At 45.0% G+C, this 19825-nt stretch overlaps 1 protein-coding gene across 47 annotated transcripts; it reads left to right on the forward strand.

Annotated features, from left to right (window-relative positions):
• The first annotated feature begins 14601 nt into the window (after positions 1-14601).
• Positions 14602-16344, forward strand: LOC127928766 (uncharacterized). 47 transcript variants are annotated; one of them, XR_008132110.1, is made up of 8 exons: positions 14602-14813; positions 14896-14973; positions 15004-15285; positions 15343-15390; positions 15450-15479; positions 15894-16041; positions 16079-16152; positions 16277-16344. XR_008132110.1 is itself a non-coding variant. In XM_052516119.1 (5 exons), the coding sequence occupies exons 1-5, from the start codon at positions 14685-14687 to the stop codon at positions 15552-15554; spliced, it is 612 nt and encodes a 203-aa protein (XP_052372079.1). In that variant the 5' UTR covers positions 14602-14684; the 3' UTR covers positions 15555-15593. The 47 variants fall into 47 exon arrangements, 2 of the variants coding, with proteins under 2 accessions (XP_052372079.1, XP_052372080.1); XR_008132102.1 differs by having other exon boundaries at positions 15343-15479; positions 16079-16115; XR_008132111.1 differs by lacking the exon at positions 15450-15479.
• The last annotated feature ends 3481 nt before the right edge of the window (positions 16345-19825 follow it).

Raw genomic sequence — 19825 nt, forward strand, 5'->3', positions numbered from 1 at the left:
AGGATTTTTGGAAAACCTGGAAATTTGTGAGAAAATACCTGGATTTTCAACTCTAGTCAAGTACAGATTAAAACAGTTAAATTCGTAATGCCCTGTCCTGGAAGCCTCTGTTTCCCATCACTAGTTGAACACAGCACAATTCTGTTGCCCTGGTCTGTTCTGATTGGTTTGTTATGAAGGCAGTGAACCAGTCAGGAGGTGCTCTGATGTTCTTCTGCACCGAGACAGAAATGACTGACTAACCTGCTTCCTGTCCATCTCTCTCTGGGGGCAATTGGTTCCTGTCTCTCTGATTGGAGGATCTCATGTGTCACTCTCAGTCCCTGCCAATAAAGATGCCAGATAACACTGTAGAGTGGCGTGTACTTCCACCAGTTTCTCTGTGGGCTGTTACAGAAAGCTGGATCAATAAGTTAACTATTAAAAAAAAACATTTTTTAAGCGAATAAAGCGCAGATCTTCCGCGACCCAGATTTGAATCTCGGCCATAGACTTAAAATTGGCTCAACAACTAATCTACAAATTTCGTTTTCTTAGTCAACCTGGAAATCAAGAGATGTGTCTTGCTGTTTATCAAAGTTTGCTGGACAACAATGTTCCTGTTCTCTGGAACGCCGGTTTCTCCCAGGTGGAGTTGTCAGCTTCATGCTGACCTTACCGTGACATGCTGAATACAACAGGTAGTCCTTACCGTGACATGCTGAATACAACAGGTGGAGTCCTTACCGTGACATGCTGAATACAACAGGTGTAGTCCTTACCGTGACATGCTGAATACAACAGGTGGAGTCCTTACCGTGACATGCTGAATACAACAGGTGGAGTCCTTACCGTGACATGCTGAATACAACAGGTGGAGTCCTTACCGTGACATGCTGAATACAACAGGTAGTCCTTACCGTGACATGCTGAATACAACAGGTGGAGTCCTTACCGTGACATGCTGAATACAACAGGTAGTCCTTACCGTGACATGCTGAATACAACAGGTAGTCCTTACCGTGACATGCTGAATACAACAGGTGTAGTAGTCCTTACCGTGACATGCTGAATACAACAGGTGTAGTAGTCCTTACCGTGACATGCTGAATACAACAGGTGTAGTAGTCCTTACCGTGACATGCTGAATACAACAGGTGTACTAGTCCTTACCGTGACATGCTGAATACAACAGGTGTACTAGTCCTTACCGTGACATGCTGAATACAACAGGTGTAGTCCTTACCGTGACATGCTGAATACAACAGGTGGAGTCCTTACCGTGACATGCTGAATACAACAGGTGGAGTCCTTACTGTGACATGCTGAATACAACAGGTAGTCCTTACCGTGACATGCTGAATACAACAGGTGGAGTCCTTACCGTGACATGCTGAATACAACAGGTGGAGTCCTTACCGTGACATGCTGAATACAACAGGTAGTCCTTACCGTGACATGCTGAATACAACAGGTGGAGTCCTCACAGTGACATGCTGAATACAACAGGTAGTCCTTACCGTGACATGCTGAATACAACAGGTGTAGTAGTCCTTACCGTGACATGCTGAATACAACAGGTGGAGTAGTCCTTACAGTGACATGCTGAATACAACAGGTAGTCCTTACCGTGACATGCTGAATACAACAGGTGTAGTAGTCCTTACCGTGACATGCTGAATACAACAGGTGTACTAGTCCTTACCGTGACATGCTGAATACAACAGGTGTAGTCCTTACCGTGACATGCTGAATACAACAGGTGTAGTAGTCCTTACCGTGACATGCTGAATACAACAGGTGGAGTCCTCACCGTGACATGCTGAATACAACAGGTGGAGTCCTTACCGTGACATGCTGAATACAACAGGTGGAGTCCTTACCGTGACATGCTGAATACAACAGGTAGTCCTTACCGTGACATGCTGAATACAACAGGTAGTCCTTACCGTGACATGCTGAATACAACAGGTAGTCCTTACCGTGACATGCTGAATACAACAGGTAGTCCTTACCGTGACATGCTGAATACAACAGGTAGTCCTTACCGTGACATGCTGAATACAACAGGTGGAGTCCTTACCGTGACATGCTGAATACAACAGGTGGAGTCCTTACCGTGACATGCTGAATACAACAGGTAGTCCTTACCGTGACATGCTGAATACAACAGGTAGTCCTTACCGTGACATGCTGAATACAACAGGTGGAGTCCTTACCGTGACATGCTGAATACAACAGGTGGAGTCCTTACCGTGACATGCTGAATACAACAGGTGGAGTCCTTACCGTGACATGCTGAATACAACAGGTGTAGTAGTCCTTACCGTGACATGCTGAATACAACAGGTGGAGTAGTCCTTACAGTGACATGCTGAATACAACAGGTAGTCCTTACCGTGACATGCTGAATACAACAGGTGTAGTAGTCCTTACCGTGACATGCTGAATACAACAGGTGTACTAGTCCTTACCGTGACATGCTGAATACAACAGGTGTAGTCCTTACCGTGACATGCTGAATACAACAGGTGTAGTAGTCCTTACCGTGACATGCTGAATACAACAGGTGGAGTCCTCACAGTGACATGCTGAATACAACAGGTGGAGTCCTCACAGTGACATGCTGAATACAACAGGTAGTCCTTACCGTGACATGCTGAATACAACAGGTGTAGTAGTCCTTACAGTGACATGCTGAATACAACAGGTGGAGTAGTCCTTACAGTGACATGCTGAATACAACAGGTGGAGTAGTCCTTACAGTGACATGCTGAATACAACAGGTGGAGTAGTCCTTACCGTGACATGCTGAATACAACAGGTAGTCCTTACCGTGACATGCTGAATACAACAGGTGGAGTAGTCCTTACAGTGACATGCTGAATACAACAGGTAGTCCTTACCGTGACATGCTGAATACAACAGGTGTAGTAGTCCTTACCGTGACATGCTGAATACAACAGGTGTAGTAGTCCTTACCGTGACATGCTGAATACAACAGGTAGTCCTTACTGTGACATGCTGAATACAACAGGTGGAGTAGTCCTTACCGTGACATGCTGAATACAACAGGTGGAGTCCTTACCGTGACATGCTGAATACAACAGGTAGTCCTTACCGTGACATGCTGAATACAACAGGTGTAGTAGTCCTTACCGTGACATGCTGAATACAACAGGTGTAGTAGTCCTTACCGTGACATGCTGAATACAACAGGTAGTCCTTACTGTGACATGCTGAATACAACAGGTGGAGTCCTTACCGTGACATGCTGAATACAACAGGTGGAGTCCTTACCGTGACATGCTGAATACAACAGGTAGTCCTTACCGTGACATGCTGAATACAACAGGTGTAGTAGTCCTTACCGTGACATGCTGAATACAACAGGTGTAGTAGTCCTTACCGTGACATGCTGAATACAACAGGTAGTCCTTACTGTGACATGCTGAATACAACAGGTGGAGTCCTTACCGTGACATGCTGAATACAACAGGTAGTCCTTACCGTGACATGCTGAATACAACAGGTAGTCCTTACCGTGACATGCTGAATACAACAGGTGGAGTCCTCACAGTGACATGCTGAATACAACAGGTAGTCCTTACCGTGACATGCTGAATACAACAGGTGTAGTAGTCCTTACCGTGACATGCTGAATACAACAGGTGGAGTAGTCCTTACAGTGACATGCTGAATACAACAGGTAGTCCTTACCGTGACATGCTGAATACAACAGGTGTAGTAGTCCTTACCGTGACATGCTGAATACAACAGGTGTACTAGTCCTTACCGTGACATGCTGAATACAACAGGTGTAGTCCTTACCGTGACATGCTGAATACAACAGGTGTAGTAGTCCTTACCGTGACATGCTGAATACAACAGGTGGAGTCCTCACAGTGACATGCTGAATACAACAGGTGGAGTCCTCACAGTGACATGCTGAATAGAACAGGTAGTCCTTACCGTGACATGCTGAATACAACAGGTGTAGTAGTCCTTACAGTGACATGCTGAATACAACAGGTGGAGTAGTCCTTACAGTGACATGCTGAATACAACAGGTGGAGTAGTCCTTACAGTGACATGCTGAATACAACAGGTGGAGTAGTCCTTACCGTGACATGCTGAATACAACAGGTAGTCCTTACCGTGACATGCTGAATACAACAGGTGTAGTAGTCCTTACCGTGACATGCTGAATACAACAGGTGTAGTAGTCCTTACCGTGACATGCTGAATACAACAGGTAGTCCTTACCGTGACATGCTGAATACAACAGGTAGTCCTTACCGTGACATGCTGAATACAACAGGTGTAGTAGTCCTTACCGTGACATGCTGAATACAACAGGTAGTCCTTACCGTGACATGCTGAATACAACAGGTGTAGTAGTCCTTACCGTGACATGCTGAATACAACAGGTAGTCCTTACCGTGACATGCTGAATACAACAGGTAGTCCTTACCGTGACATGCTGAATACAACAGGTGTAGTAGTCCTTACCGTGACATGCTGAATACAACAGGTGGAGTCCTCACAGTGTCATGCTGAATACAACAGGTGTAGTAGACCTTACCGTGACATGCTGAATACAACAGGTAGTCCTTACCGTGACATGCTGAATACAACAGGTGGAGTCCTTACTGTGACATGCTGAATACAACAGGTAGTCCTTACCGTGACATGCTGAATACAACAGGTGGAGTCCTTACCGTGACATGCTGAATACAACAGGTGGAGTTGTCAGCTTCATGATGACCTTACCGTGACATGCTGAATACAACAGGTGTAGTAGTCCTTACCGTGACATGCTGAATACAACAGGTGTAGTAGTCCTTACATGCGGGAGGGGGAGTAGGACGGGGCTACTGAGGGGGGAGGAGGACGGGGCCACTGAGGGGGAGACGGGGCTACTGAGGGGGAGTTTGAGGTACACTACACACTCCCCACTTCTCATCATGATTCATCTGGCCAGTATCAAGAACCACATACCGATTTTGAACACCTTCGTTGGCAATTGAGTATTTTCTGCGGCAGAATTCCCCCTCAGTGGCCCCCATGTTACTGTAATTTAATGATGCCAATGTGTTTTCATTAATTGAAAACCCTTCATCTATTTTATGAGAATTTGTAAGATTCTTGTTTGCATAAAATAGACGGAGACCAGCCATTTCAATAATAGGTAACATAATTTATTCTCGGAGCGCGCTGCCACGTTACCACGAGCAACAGTTTATATACAATAACATGAGGTCATTTCATTGCTTAACAGAATCCCCTCCTCTCGACCGGGACAAAGTGAGGTTAATAGTTCATTCTAACTTACTAACACACTCACAGGTCACACAACATAACTGAATTAACTTTTGACCCCCCAACATTATTTATCACCACTTAGCTGGCAGTTCTAATTAACAGAGAACCTAGGAATGCACTCACTTCCTTATCTAAAACACCCCAGAGCTCAGTTTCGTCGGTTCAACCATAGGTTAACTACATTATCTGTTTACTTAGTCCACAGACCATTCCTTTCTTCCCAGTTGGAATGGTGTTCATTTTCTTTAATTACTCCTTGTTCGTGTCACACAATCCCTTCTTATGAACTCATATTGTTAATCAGATATAATAAAACAGATTATAAGTTTATTTAGTTACAGTTCCATTTAAAATTATTTGTTCAGTCATTTAACCATAATTTTCCCAACAGGCTACCAAACTCAAATGATAGATGTCGGATTAAAATGAGACTATAGCGTCCATAAAGTGACAAATGGATTTACATTTTTAGGTTCGTAGGTTAAACGGTTTTTATTACTTTTGTGATGCATCCTCATAGGTGCTTCCTTTTTGTAGTATTTCTGTTGCAGGGCAACAACACAGCTGCTTGCACCTGACTGCCAGTCATAATAAGTGTATGCTAACAAACCTAAGCTACTGTAGATAGCTAGCGATACGGTGGTATCTATGCTGAGGCTAATGAATAAATGCAAGCAGATAGTTTGATTAGCTAGGTAGCTAGCTCGCTAACATTACCTGGCTAACGTTAGCATGCTTGTACAACGTCCAGCAGTTAGTCTCTGTAGCTAGCTAACAACAGTCATCTGAAAACTAGCTAGCTAATGAACAGGCAAATATAGGTATTTGGTTGTATTTTTTATACCTGTCATATGAGAGCTAACGTTGGCTAGGGCACTAACCAACAAGAGAGGAAAGCTACCTAGCTATATATTTTTTTAGTCATCATGGGCAGTGGTGTAAAGTATTTAAATAAAAATACTTTAAAGTACTACTTAAGTAGTTTTGGGGGGTATCTGTACTTTACTATTTATATTTCTGACAACTTTTACTTTCACTACATTCCTACAGAAAATAATATACTTTTTACTCCATACATTTTCCCTGACACCCAAAATTACTCGTTACATTTTGAATGCTTAGCAGGAAAGGAAAATGGTCCAATTCAGGCACTTATCAAGAAAACTTCTGATCTGGAGGACACACTAAACACAAATGCTTCATTTGTAAATGATGTGAGTGTTGGAGTGTGCCCCCTCAGTAAATGACATTTGTAAATGATGTGAGTGTTGGAGTGTGCCCCCTCAGTAAATGACATTTGTAAATGATGTGAGTGTTGGAGTGTGCCCCCTCAGTAAATGACATTTGTAAATGATTTATATTTTTACTTTTGATACTTCAGTATATTTAATACCAAATACTTTAGTATTTTAGTGGGTGACTTTCACTTGAGTCTTGAGTTTCTATTAAGAGATCTTTACTTTTACTCAAGTATGACAATTGTGTACTTTTCCCATAAAATGATTAATTCATTCAAGATTTATAGAAAAGTCAGAAAAACAATAGTCCAGACCACATCTCCACCATATATATGTTTTAAAAGTAACCAACAATTTCCTCTGAGAATTTACCATGTTGAAAAGTGAATGAAACGTAACCACAGACATGATCAAAAAGTAGTCACTGCTCATGATACAACGGGTGGGTCTAATCCTGAATGCTGATTGGTTAAAAACGCATTCCAACCGGTGTCTATTCCACAAGTTAGCGCCGGCTAAATCTATGACATTAAAATGCCTATTTACCCTGTTCCATCTGACTGCGCAATCCACTGTCTCATCAGCCCAGCCAGGCAATGTATAAACTTGGTATCCACTATAAAAAGCATCTAGACATTATCTCACATGTCTTTTAGACTAACATTTAGTTTCAACAGTGGAGATTTGTATCAACCTTGTTTTCTGTCTCTCCGACATTTGTAACATTGTTTCAATATTCAAATTCGATCTCCAGCTGTCTCATAGTAATGAATGTTGGGAGTCGGGACAAGACAGACAGGCAGGCAGCGTTTCTCAGCCAGTCAAAATCATGAATCAGCAGCATTTGTATATATACAAAGAACTATCAATAGAAAACAGATAAACCAAACAAAGTGAAACTAGTTTGAAGTCTTTCCAGCTTCCGTTTGAAGTGATTGTGTTAGCTGTGTTGTTGGCTAGCTCCTCTGAACAACAGTGTCCAGCTTCAGTTTGAAGTGATCGTGTTAGCTGTGTTGTGTTAGCTGTGTTGTTGGCTAGCTCCTCTGAACAACAGTGTCCAGCTTCAGTTTGAAGTGATTGTGTTAGCTGTGTTGTGTTAGCTGTGTTGTTGACTAGCTCCTCTGAACAACAGTGTCCAGTTTCCGTTTGAAGAGATTGTGTTAGCTGTGTTGTGTTAGCTGTGTTGTTGACTAGCTCCTCTGAACAACAGTGTCCAGCTTCAGTTTGAAGTGATCGTGTTAGCTGTGTTGTGTTAGCTGTGTTGTTGGCTAGCTCCTCTGAACAACAGTGTCCAGCTTCAGTTTGAAGTGATTGTGTTAGCTGTGTTGTGTTAGCTGTGTTGTTGACTAGCTCCTCTGAACAACAGTGTCCAGCTTCCGTTTGATGTGATTGTGTTAGCTGTGTTGTTGACTAGCTCCTCTGAACAACAGTGTCCAGCTTCCGTTTGAAGTGATCGTGTTAGCTGTGTTGTGTTAGCTGTGTTGTTGACTAGCTCCTCTGAACAACAGTGTCCAGCTTCAGTTTGAAGTGATCGTGTTAGCTGTGTTGTGTTAGCTGTGTTGTTGACTAGCTCCTCTGAACAACAGTGTCCAGTTTCAGTTTGAAGTGATTGTGTTAGCTGTGTTGTTGACTAGCTCCTCTGAACAACAGTGTCCAGTTTCAGTTTGAAGTGATTGTGTTAGCTGTGTTGTTGGCTAGCTCCTCTGAACAACAGTGTCCTGACGGCACATTTTCTACGCCAGGTGAAATTACACCTCATTAGCTTATTGTTATGGATGTATCCAAATAAATGTCACTAGAAATCAGCTTAAACAAACACAAATATATCAATTATCACTTAAATATAACTCTGTGGTGCTGATCAACGGCAGAACGGCACTAACTTGGAACCTCAACTGACAAGCTAAATAGAGTGAAAACAGGAGTGATTTTTATAAATGTATAATAATATAATAATAATATAAATTCTACTAAATACAAAATAAACAGGGACTAAATATACAGTACCCTTCAAAAGTTTGGGGTCACTCAGAAATGTCCTTGTTTTTGAAAGAAAAGCACATTTTTTGTCCATTAAAATAACATCAAATTGATCAGAAACACAGTGTAGACATTGTTAATGTAATGTTGTAAATGACTATTGTAGCTGGAAACTGAAGATTTTTTAAATGGAAAATCTACATAGGCGTACAGAGTCCCATTATCAGCAACCATCACTCCTGTGCTCCCAATGGTACGTTGTGTTAGCTAATCCAAGTTTATAATTTTAAAAGGCTAATTGATCATTAGAAAACCCTTTTGCAATTATTTTAGCACAGCTGTATATTGTTGTCCTGATTAAAGAAGCAATAAAACTGGCCTTCTTTAAGACTAGTTGAGTATCTGGAACATCAGCATTTTTGGGTTCGATTACAGGCTCAAAATGACCAGAAACAAATAACTTTCTTCTGAGACGCATCAGTCTTTTCTTGTTCTGAGAAATGAAGGCTATTCCATGCGAGAATTTGACAAGAAACTGAAGATCTCGTACAACTCCCTTCCTAGAACAGCACAAACGGGCTCTAACTAGAATAGAAAGAGGAGTGGGAGGCCCCGGTGCACAACTGAGCAAGAGGACAAGTATATTAGAGTGTCTAGTTTGAGAAACAGACACCTCACAAGTCCTCAAATGGCAGCTTCATTAAATAGTACCTGCAAAACACCAGTCTCAACGTCAACAGTGAAGAGGCGACTCCGGGATGCTGGCCTTCTAGGCAGAGTTCGTCTGTCCAGTCTCAACAGTGAAGAGGAGACTCTGGGATGCTGGCCTTCTAGGCAGAGTTCCTCTGTCCAACGTCAACAGTGAAGAGGAGACTCCGGGATGCTGACCTTCTAGGCAGAGTTCCTCTGTCCAGTGTCAACAGTGTGAAGAGGAGACTCTGGGATGCTGGCCAGTCTTCTAGGCAGAGTTCCTCTGTCCAGTGTCAACAGTGAATAGTGGAGACTCTGGGATGCTGGCCTTCTAGGCAGAGTTCCTCTGTCCAGTCTCAACAGTGAAGAGGGAGACTGACCTTCTAGGCAGATGCTGGCCTTCTAGGCAGAGTTCCTCTGTCCAGTCTCAACAGTGAATAGGAGACTCCGGGATGCTCCTTCTAGGCAGAGTTCCTCTGTCCAGTCTCAACAGTGAAGAGGAGACTCCGGGATGCTGTCCTTCTAGGCAGAGTTCCTCTGTCCAGTCTCAACAGTGAAGAGGAGACTCTGGGATGCTGGCCTTCTAGGCAGAGTTCCTCTGTCCGGTGTCAACAGTGAAGAGGAGACTCTGGGATGCTGGCCTTCTAGGCAGAGTTCCTCTGTCCGGTGTCAACAGTGAAGAGGAGACTCTGGGATGCTGGCCTTCTAGGCAGAGTTCCTCTGTCCAGTCTCAACAGTGAAGAGGAGACTCCGGGATGCTGGAGGCAGAGTTCCTCTGTCCAGTCATGTGGTGATAGGATTTCAAGGCAGTGAAGAGGAGACTCTGGGATGCTGGCCTTCTAGGCAGAGTTCCTCTGTCCGGTGTCAACAGTGAAGAGGAGACTCTGGGATGCTGGCCTTCTAGGCAGAGTTCCTCTGTCCGGTGTCAACAGTGAAGAGGAGACTCTGGGATGCTGGCCTTCTAGGCAGAGTTCCTCTGTCCAGTCTCAACAGTGAAGAGGAGACTCCGGGATGCTGACCTTCTAGGCAGAGTTCCTCTGTCCAGTGTCTGTGTTCTTCTGCCCATCTTAATCTCTTATTTTTATTGGCCCATCTGAGATGTCTTTTTCTTTGCAACTCTGCCTAGTTGACTGGCATCATAATACAACATAATTATACAATATAATTAAATTAAATTAAAATCTCAATTAAAAGTAGCTTGGGGCTGTTGTCCTGTTGGAAGGTGAACCTTAACTCCAGTCTGAGATCCTGAGGGCTCTGGAACAGGTTTTCATCAAGGATCTCTCTGTACTTTGCTCTGTTCATGTTTCCCTCGATCCTGACTAGTCTCCCAGTCCCTGCTGCTGAAAAACATCCCCACAGCATGATGCTGCCACCACCATGCTTCACTGTAGGGATGAAACCAGGTTCAGGCCAAAGAGTTCAATCTTGGTTTCATCAAACCAGAGAATCTTTTTTGTCATGGTCTGAGAGTCCTTTAGGTGCCTCTTGGCAAACTCCAAGTGGGCTGTCATGAGCCTTTTACTGAGGAGTGGCCACTCTACCATAAAGGCCTGATTGGTGGACTGCTGCAGAGATGGTTGTCCTTCTGGAAGGTCCTCTCATCTCCACAGAGGAACTCTGGAGCTCTGTCAGAGTGACCATCAGGTTCTTGGTCACCTCTCTGACCAAGGCCATTCTCACCCAATTACTCAGTTTGGCTGGACGGCCAGCTCTAGGAAGAGTCTTGGTGGTTCCAAACTTCTTCCAGTTAAGAATGATGGAGGGCAATGAGACCTTCAATGATGCAAAAACTATTTGGTACCCTTCCCCAGATCTGTGCCTCAACACAATCCTGTCTCTGAGCTCTACGGACCATTCCTTGGACCTCATTACTTGGTTTTTGCTCTTACATTCACTGTTAACTGTGGGACCTTATAGACAGGTGTGTACCTTTCCAAATCATGTCCAATCAATTGAATTTAACACAGGTGGATTCCAACCAAGTTGTAGAAACATCAAGGATGATCAATGGAAACAGGATGCACCTGAGTTCAATTTAGAGTCTCATAGCAAAGAGTCTGAATACTTATGTCAATAAGGAATCTGTTTATTTAAAAAAAAAAAAAATACAAAAAATTCTAAAACCTGTTTTCGCTTTGTTATTATGTGGTGTAGATGTTTTTTAAAATCTAATATTTAATCCATTTTATAATTAGGTTGTAACCTAACAAACCAAATGTGTTTGAAGTCAATGGATCTGAATACTTCCTGAATGTAGATCATTTGGCTGTATGTATTTGTTTATTGTAAATGTCTATTATTGTTGCGTCACCATCATTATTGCGCAAAGAAATACGAGTACAAACACACATCTTTAAGCTACATATTACTTTGACAGAGGTAAGGAACTGTCTATTGACCAGCATAGCCATGATTAAACAGGACCACGTTTGAAACACAAGCGGTCCTGAGTTTATGTCAATATTCCACAGGTAAACTAACGGTTACATAAACCAGGAATGCAGACAGGCTTTATCTGAGCTGTCCAACACATCTCCACCTGCTGTTTACCTACTGACCAACAAAGCATGTTATTCTGATGTTTTGCTAAAATATTTTTAAGGAAATAAAAAGGCAGGCCTGCACCACATTTATACGAGACAAAACAGCTCCGTCGAACTTTGCAAAGCGTTTATTGAATAATAAAAATAATAAAAAAGCTGTGTAATGGGATGTCTTACTGTGGTGTGTGGAGAATCCAATACTTCATCTTGTATGTGGTACACATCACATTATTGTGTGGAAGCGCCTCCTCTAAGAGTGTGAATTAGGATGTTGGTCCTTCTGTAGCTCAGTTGGTAGAGCATGGCGCTTGTGACGCCAGGGTAGTGGGTTCGACTCCCGGGACCACCCATACGTAGAATGTATGCACACATGACTGTAAGTCGCTTTGGATAAAAGCGTCCGCTAAATGGCATATATTATTATTATTATTATATTTTGTTTTGAGGTTTGAATCCTAGGCAACCTGCCTACACATCGTTTGGTGTACAATATCAACATAGCTACTGTAGTAGGTCGAAGCTGTGTGATGGAAAACCTTGGTAAAGCATGGGTGGAATAGGCAATGGTGGTGCTCAATACCTGTTCTCACTTAAAACACAGCTTTAGTTTCTAACACAACAGTAAAAGGTAGACAACAACAGGTGAATTTTACCATTTAATTATAAAACATTCATGTCATTATTTTATTTACATTTGTAATTACAATATCATCACTTAGCTAGTAATCCTCAGTTTCAACATAGTTTAATCACTTTTCTAGTGGAGCTTTTTGTTCTGCTGAACATCATGTGCCGCCTTACATAATTACTGTACTTTAAGAGCCTCGGGAGTTGGATTTTCAAAACCAATCAACAAATATATCATTCACAATACTTTGTCAATATAAAAAAAAAAAAAAACATCATCGCTGCTAAATTATACATATTAACAAACCATTTCCTCAAGTATCTACAATGCCAATTTACAAAGAGAGGAAGAGAGAGGAGAGAGAGGAGAAAGGGAGAGATAAAACAGAAAAAACTCTGAGGAATTTGAGGCTTTGTTGGATATCAGGGTATCTCTGTTAACGGAGACCAGTTCCTAGGGGGTTGTTGTGTATCTCTGTTAACGGAGACCAGTTCCTAGGGGGTTGTTGTGTATCTCTGTTAACGGAGACCAGTTCCTAGGGGGTTGTTGTGTATCTCTGTTAACGGAGACCAGTTCCTAGGGGGTTGTTGTGTATCTCTGTTAACGGAGACCAGTTCCTAGGGGGTTGTTGTGTATCTCTGTTAACGGAGACCAGTTCCTAGGGGGTTGATGTGTATCTCTGTTAACGGAGACCAGTTCCCATCTCTGTTAACGGAGACCAGTTCCTAGGGGTTGTTGTGTATCTCTGTTAACGGAGACCAGTTCCTAGGGGTTGTTGTGTATCTCTGTTAACGGAGACCAGTTCCTAGGGGGTTGTTGTGTATCTCTGTTAACGGAGACCAGATCCAGTTCTCTGTTAACGGAGACCAGGGTTGTTGTGTATCTCTGTTAACGGAGACCAGTTCCTAGGGGGTTGTTGTGTATCTCTGTTAACGGAGACCAGTTCCTAGGGGTTGTTGTGTATCTCTGTTAACGGAGACCAGTTCCTAGGGGTTGTTGTGTATCTCTGTTAACGGAGACCAGTTCCTAGGGGGTTGTTGTGTATCTCTGTTAACGGAGACCAGTTCCTAGGGGTTGTTGTGTATCTCTGTTAACGGAGACCAGTTCCTAGGGGTTGTTGTGTATCTCTGTTAACGGAGACCAGTTCCTAGTTAACGGAGACCAGTTCCTAGGGGTTGTTGTGTATCTCTGTTAACGGAGACCAGTTCCTAGGGGGTTGTTGTGTATCTCTGTTAACGGAGACCAGTTCCTAGGGGGTTGTTGTGTATCTCTGTTAACGGAGACCAGTTCCTAGGGGGTTGTTGTGTATCTCTGTTAACGGAGACCAGTTCCTAGGGGGTTGTTGTGTATCTCTGTTAACGGAGACCAGTTCCTAGGGGGTTGTTGTGTATCTCTGTTAACGGAGACCAGTTCCTAGGGGGTTGTTGTGTATCTCTGTTAACGGAGACCAGTTCCTAGGGGGTTGTTGTGTTAACGGAGACCAGTTCTCTGTTAACGGAGACCAGTTCCTAGGGGGTTGTTGTGTATCTCTGTTAACGGAGACCAGTTCCTAGGGGGTTGTTGTGTATCTCTGTTAACGGAGACCAGTTCCTAGGGGTTGTTGTGTATCTCTGTTAACGGAGACCAGTTCCTAGGGGTTGTTGTGTATCTCTGTTAACGGAGACCAGTTCCTAGGGGTTGTTGTGTATCTCTGTTAACGGAGACCAGTTCCTAGGGGTTGTTGTGTATCTCTGTTAACGGAGACCAGTTCCTAGGGGTTGTTGTGTATCTCTGTTAACGGAGACCAGTTCCTAGGGGTTGTTGTATCTCTGTTAACGGAGACCAGTTCCTAGGGGGTTGTTGTGTATCTCTGTTAACGGAGACCAGTTCCTAGGGGGTTGTTGTGTATCTCTGTTAACGGAGACCAGTTCCTAGGGGTTGTTGTGTATCTCTGTTAACGGAGACCAGTTCCTAGGGGGTTGTTGTGTATCCTGTTAACGGAGACCAGGGGTTGTTGTGTATCTCTGTTAACGGAGACCAGTTCCTAGGGGTTGTTGTGTATCTCTGTTAACGGAGACCAGTTCCTGTTAGGGGTTGTTGTGTATCTCTGTTAACGTAGACCAGTTCCTAGGGGGTTGTTGTGTATCTCTGTTAACGGAGACCAGTTCCCAGGGGGTTGTTGTGTATCTCTGTTAACGGAGACCAGTTCCTAGGGGGTTGTTGTGTGATAGCATGAGCTGACAGGAGGGGCAGCAGGGGTTTGGTTACCTGTTGGACAGATTTTAAAAGGTGTCACCAGGCAAGGAGCATCATGATGTAATGAGGAGAGTAGAGGACAGTGTACAGCCCGCCCCCCAGGTAGAGGACAGTGTACAGGCCCCCCCCCAGGTAGAGGACAGTGTACAGGTGCCACCCCAGGTAGAGGACAGTGTACAGGTGCCACCCCAGGTAGATAACGGGTACAGGCCCCCCAGGAAGAGGACAGTGTACAGGTGCCACCCCAGGTAGATAACGGCTACAGGCCCCCCAGGTAGAGGACAGTGTACAGGTGCCACCCCAGGTAGAGGACAGGGTACAGGTGCCACCCCAGGTAGAGGACAGTGTACAGGTGCCACCCCAGGTAGAGGACAGGGTACAGGTGCCACCCCAGGTAGAGGACAGTGTACAGGTGCCACCCCAGGTAGAGGACAGTGTACAGGTGCCACCCCAGGTAGAGGACAGTGTACAGGTGCCACCCCAGGTAGAGGACAGTGTACAGGTGCCACCCCAGGTAGAGGACAGTGTACAGGTGCCACCCCAGGTAGAGGACAGTGTACAGGTGCCACCCCAGGTAGAGGACAGTGTACAGGTGCCACCCCAGGTAGAGGACAGTGTACAGGTGCCACCCCAGGTAGAGGACAGTGTACAGGTGCCACCCCAGGTAGAGGACAGGGTACAGGTGCCACCCCAGGTAGAGGACGGGTACAGGGCCCCCCAGGTAGAGGACAGTGTACAGGTGCCACCCCAGGTAGAGGACAGTGTACAGGTGCCACCCCAGGTAGAGGCCGGGTACAGGGCCCCCCCCAGGTAGAGGACAGGGTACAGGTGCCACCCCAGGTAGAGGACAGTGTACAGGTGCCACTCCAGGTAGAGGACAGTGTACAGGTGCCACCCCAGGTAGAGGCCGGGTACAGGGCCCCCCCCAGGTAGAGGACAGGGAACAGGGGCCCCCCCAGGTAGAGGACAGGGTACAGGGGCCCCCCCAGGTAGAGGACAGGGTACAGGTGCCACCCCAGGTAGAGGACAGTGTACAGGGGCCCCCCCAGGTAGAGGACAGGGTACAGGTGCCACCCCAGGTAGAGGCCGGGTACAGGGGCCCCCCCAGGTAGAGGACAGGGTACAGGTGCCACCCCAGGTAGAGGACAGGGTACAGGTGCCACTCCAGGTAGAGGACAGTGTACAGGTGCCACCCCAGGTAGAGGACGGGTACAGGGCCCCCCCAGGTAGAGGACAGGGTACAGGGCCCCCCAGGTAGAGGACAGGGTACAGGTGCCACCCCAGGTAGAGGACAGGGTACAGGGGACTGGTTGAAAATATTGGACCCCCTGCCTGCATCTCTCTCTGTAGAGGGATTTACTGTATGAGATCACAGAGAAACTCATCCCATAGAAACTCATCCCATAATAGAAGTCTACAGGTCACAGAGAAACTCATCCCATAAGAGAAGTCTACAGGTCACAGAGAAACTCATCCCATAATAGAAGTCTACAGGTTACAGAGAAACTCATCCCATAATAGAAGTCTACAGGTCACAGAGAAACTCATCCCATAAGAGAGTTCACAGAGACACTCAACCCATAATGCAGGTCTACAGGTCACAGAGACACTCATCCCATAATACAGGTCACAGAGACACTCATCCCATAATACAGGTCACAGAGACACTCATCCCATAATAGAAGTCTACAGGTCACAGAGACACTCATCCCATAATACAGGTTGCAGTTTCTCTTGCCATAGGCCTACATTCATTTACAGAGAACAATATTTTCCCCTTTGTGTTATTATTACTAAATGTAATCAAATGTAAATGTCCCCCAGCCTGTCTGTCCCATAATAGAGGTCATGGACATGTAAATGTCCCCCAGCCTGTCTGTCCCATAATAGAGGTCATGGACATGTAAATGTCCCCCAGCCTGTCTGTCCCAGCGAGGTATAGAGGGAGATCTGCTGCTGCTGTGAAGATGGGAGGAGAAGAGAGGAAGTTTACACTGCCTTCACAATCCACGGGTCAAATCCCTCCCCAAGCCCTACCAAGGTGGGTTGGAGGTTGTTAGATACGAGGTGGAGATGCCCAGGTTAGGACAAGACGATTCTAAGATCCCAGAATTCTTGGCATAAATGCGGAAGAATTTGAAACAATGAGAAGAGTAATACGAGCGAAAATGACAGGAAATGCATCTTCAATTTAGGAGACTGGAGGCTACAGGCTCTCACAGGAGAGGAAGCTACAGGCTCTCACAGGAGAGGAAGCTACAGGCTCTCACAGGAGAGGAAGCTACAGGCTCTCACAGGAGAGGAAGCTACAGGCTCTCACAGGAGAGGAAGCTACAGGCTCTCACAGGAGAGGAGGCTACAGGCTCTCACAGGAGACTGGAGGCTACAGGCTCTCACAGGAGACTGAAGGCTACAGGCTCTCAGAGGAGACTGAAGGCTACAGGCTCTCAGAGGAGACTGAAGGCTACAGGCTCTCAGAGGAGACTGAAGGCTACAGGCTCTGAGAGGAGACTGAAGGCTACAGGCTCTCAGAGGAGAGGAGGCTGGAGGAGACAGGAGATCTCTGTTAGGAGAGAGAGACATCGAGATCTCTGTTAGGAGAGAGAGACGTGATATCTCTGTTAGGAGAGAGAGAGACGTGATATCTCTGTTAGGAGAGAGAGACATGATATCTCTGTTAGGAGAGAGAGACATGATATCTCTGTTAGGAGAGAGAGACATGATATCTCTGTTAGGAGAGAGAGACATGATATCTCTGTTAGGAGAGAGAGACATGGAGATCTCTGTTAGGAGAGAGAGACGTGATATCTCTGTTAGGAGAGAGAGACATGATATCTCTGTTAGGAGAGAGAGACATGATATCTCTGTTAGGAGAGAGAGACATGATATCTCTGTTAGGAGAGAGACATGATATCTCTGTTAGGAGAGAGAGACATGATATCTCTGTTAGGAGAGAGAGACATGATATCTCTGTTAGGAGAGAGACGTGGAGATCTCTGTTAGGAGAGAGAGACATGGAGATCTCTGTTAGGAGAGAGACGTGATATCTCTGTTAGGAGAGAGAGACATGATATCTCTGTTAGGAGAGAGAGACGTGATATCTCTGTTAGGAGAGAGAGACATGGAGACAACTATCAACTACACTGCCTGACTGGCTTCATGAGGACTTACAGGCTAAGAGGGGAGGCAGAGAGCTGGGGTTATTGAGGTGTGTTTTGAATATTAACAGAGGGGAAAACAGCGCCTGTACAGGAATGAACCAGGAATGAACCAGTGGCTTTAACCTACAAGGATGTGGTTGGTAGCTCCGGTTAAAACTATACAATCTGACTGGGGTTTTCCAGCCTAACAGAGGAGGCTGGAGTATTCAGGGGTGTCAGTGAGTCAGGACATCAACAGAGGAAACACAAGAGGGGTTAGAATACATGGACTAGCCTGGTCCCAGATCTGTCTGGCATGTCAATGACTACAGGGAGCTGGCAAGACAACATAAACAGATCTGTCTGGCATGTCAATGACCACAGGGAACTGGCAAGACAACATAAACAGATCTGTCTGGCATGTCAATGACCACAGGGAGCTGGCAAGACAACATAAACAGATCTGTCTGGCATGTCAATGACCACAGGGAGCTGGTAAGACAACATAAACAGATCTGTCTGGCATGTAAATGACCACAGGGAGCTGGTAAGACAACATAACAGATCTGTCTGGCATGTCAATGACCACAGGGAACTGACAAGACAACATAAACAGATCTGTCTGGCATGTCAATGACCACAGGGAGCTGGCAAGACAACATAAACAGATCTGTCTGGCATGTCAATGACCACAGAGAGCTGGCAACATAAACAGATCTGTCTGGCATGTCAATGACCACCTTTATTTAACTGGGCAAGTCAGTTAAGAACAAATTCTTATTTACAATGACGGCCTACCGGGGAACAGTGGGTTAACTGCTTTGTTCAGGGGCAGAACGACAGATGTTTTATCTTGTCAGCTCGGGATTCGATCTAGGAACCTTTCAGTTACTGGCCCAACACTCTAACCACCACTATGCTAACTATTTAAAGGGTAGTTAGCATAAACATAACCACATGTAATGTAATGTAACATGTCATGATTTACACTAGTTTACTCATCAAAAGTCCCAATGCAAATATCCCTCCCTTTTCTATTACAGGAGTTAAGACAGAACACCCATCAGAATTCCCAATGCCCAAGTCATGTCAGAAAATGTTTTTCCGGGTGTGATGTAATATAGAGGACCCATCAAGCCAGCCTATTCCCTATAACGTAAACTCCAACAAAATATAGCTTCAAATGTATACAATTAAACCAAATCGTCATCGCTACTGGTTTGAATAGAATTTTCAGCCAACTTACAAGCAAATACTATGAATTTATTGTTACAGATCAACTTACAAAGTTGCTAGCTAACTGTCCCGACAAGATCACCGACCATTTCGAATCCCACCGTACTTTCTCCACTGTGCAATCTGGTTTCCAAGCTGGTCACGGGTGCACCTCAGCCACGCTCAAGAGGTCCTAAACGATATCATAACCGCCATCGATAAAAGACAATACTGTGCAGCCGTCTTCATCGACCTGGCAAAGGCTTTCGACTCTGTCAATCACCATATTGTTATCGGCAGACTCGACAGCCTTGGTTTCTCAAATGACTGCCTCGTTTGGTTCACCAACTACTTCTCTGATAGAGTTCAGTGTGTCAAATCGGAGGGTCGGCTGTCCGGACCTCTGGCAGTCTCTATGAGGGTGCCACAGGGTTCAATTCTTGGACCGACTCTCTTCTCTGTATACATCAATGAGGTCGCTCTTGCTGCTGGTGATTCTCTGATCCACCTCTATGCAGACGACACCATTCTGTATACCTCTGGCCCCTCTTTGGACAGTGTTAACTAACCTCCAGACGAGCTTCAATGCCATACCACTCTCCTTCCGTGGCCTCCTGACTGCTCTTAAAACACTCGTAAAACTAAATGCATGCTATTCAACCGATCGCTGCCCGCACCTGCTTGCCCGTCCAGCATCACTACTCTGGATGGTTCTGACTTAGAATATGTGGACAACTACAAATACCTAGGTGTCTGGTTAGACTCTAAACTCTCATTCCAGACTCACTTTAAGCATCTCCTATCCAACATTAGATCTAGAATCGGCTTCCTATTTCGCAACAAAGCATC

This window comes from Oncorhynchus keta, unplaced genomic scaffold (genome assembly GCF_023373465.1).
Source record: "Oncorhynchus keta strain PuntledgeMale-10-30-2019 unplaced genomic scaffold, Oket_V2 Un_scaffold_3947_pilon_pilon, whole genome shotgun sequence".
NCBI lineage: Eukaryota > Metazoa > Chordata > Actinopteri > Salmoniformes > Salmonidae > Oncorhynchus > Oncorhynchus keta.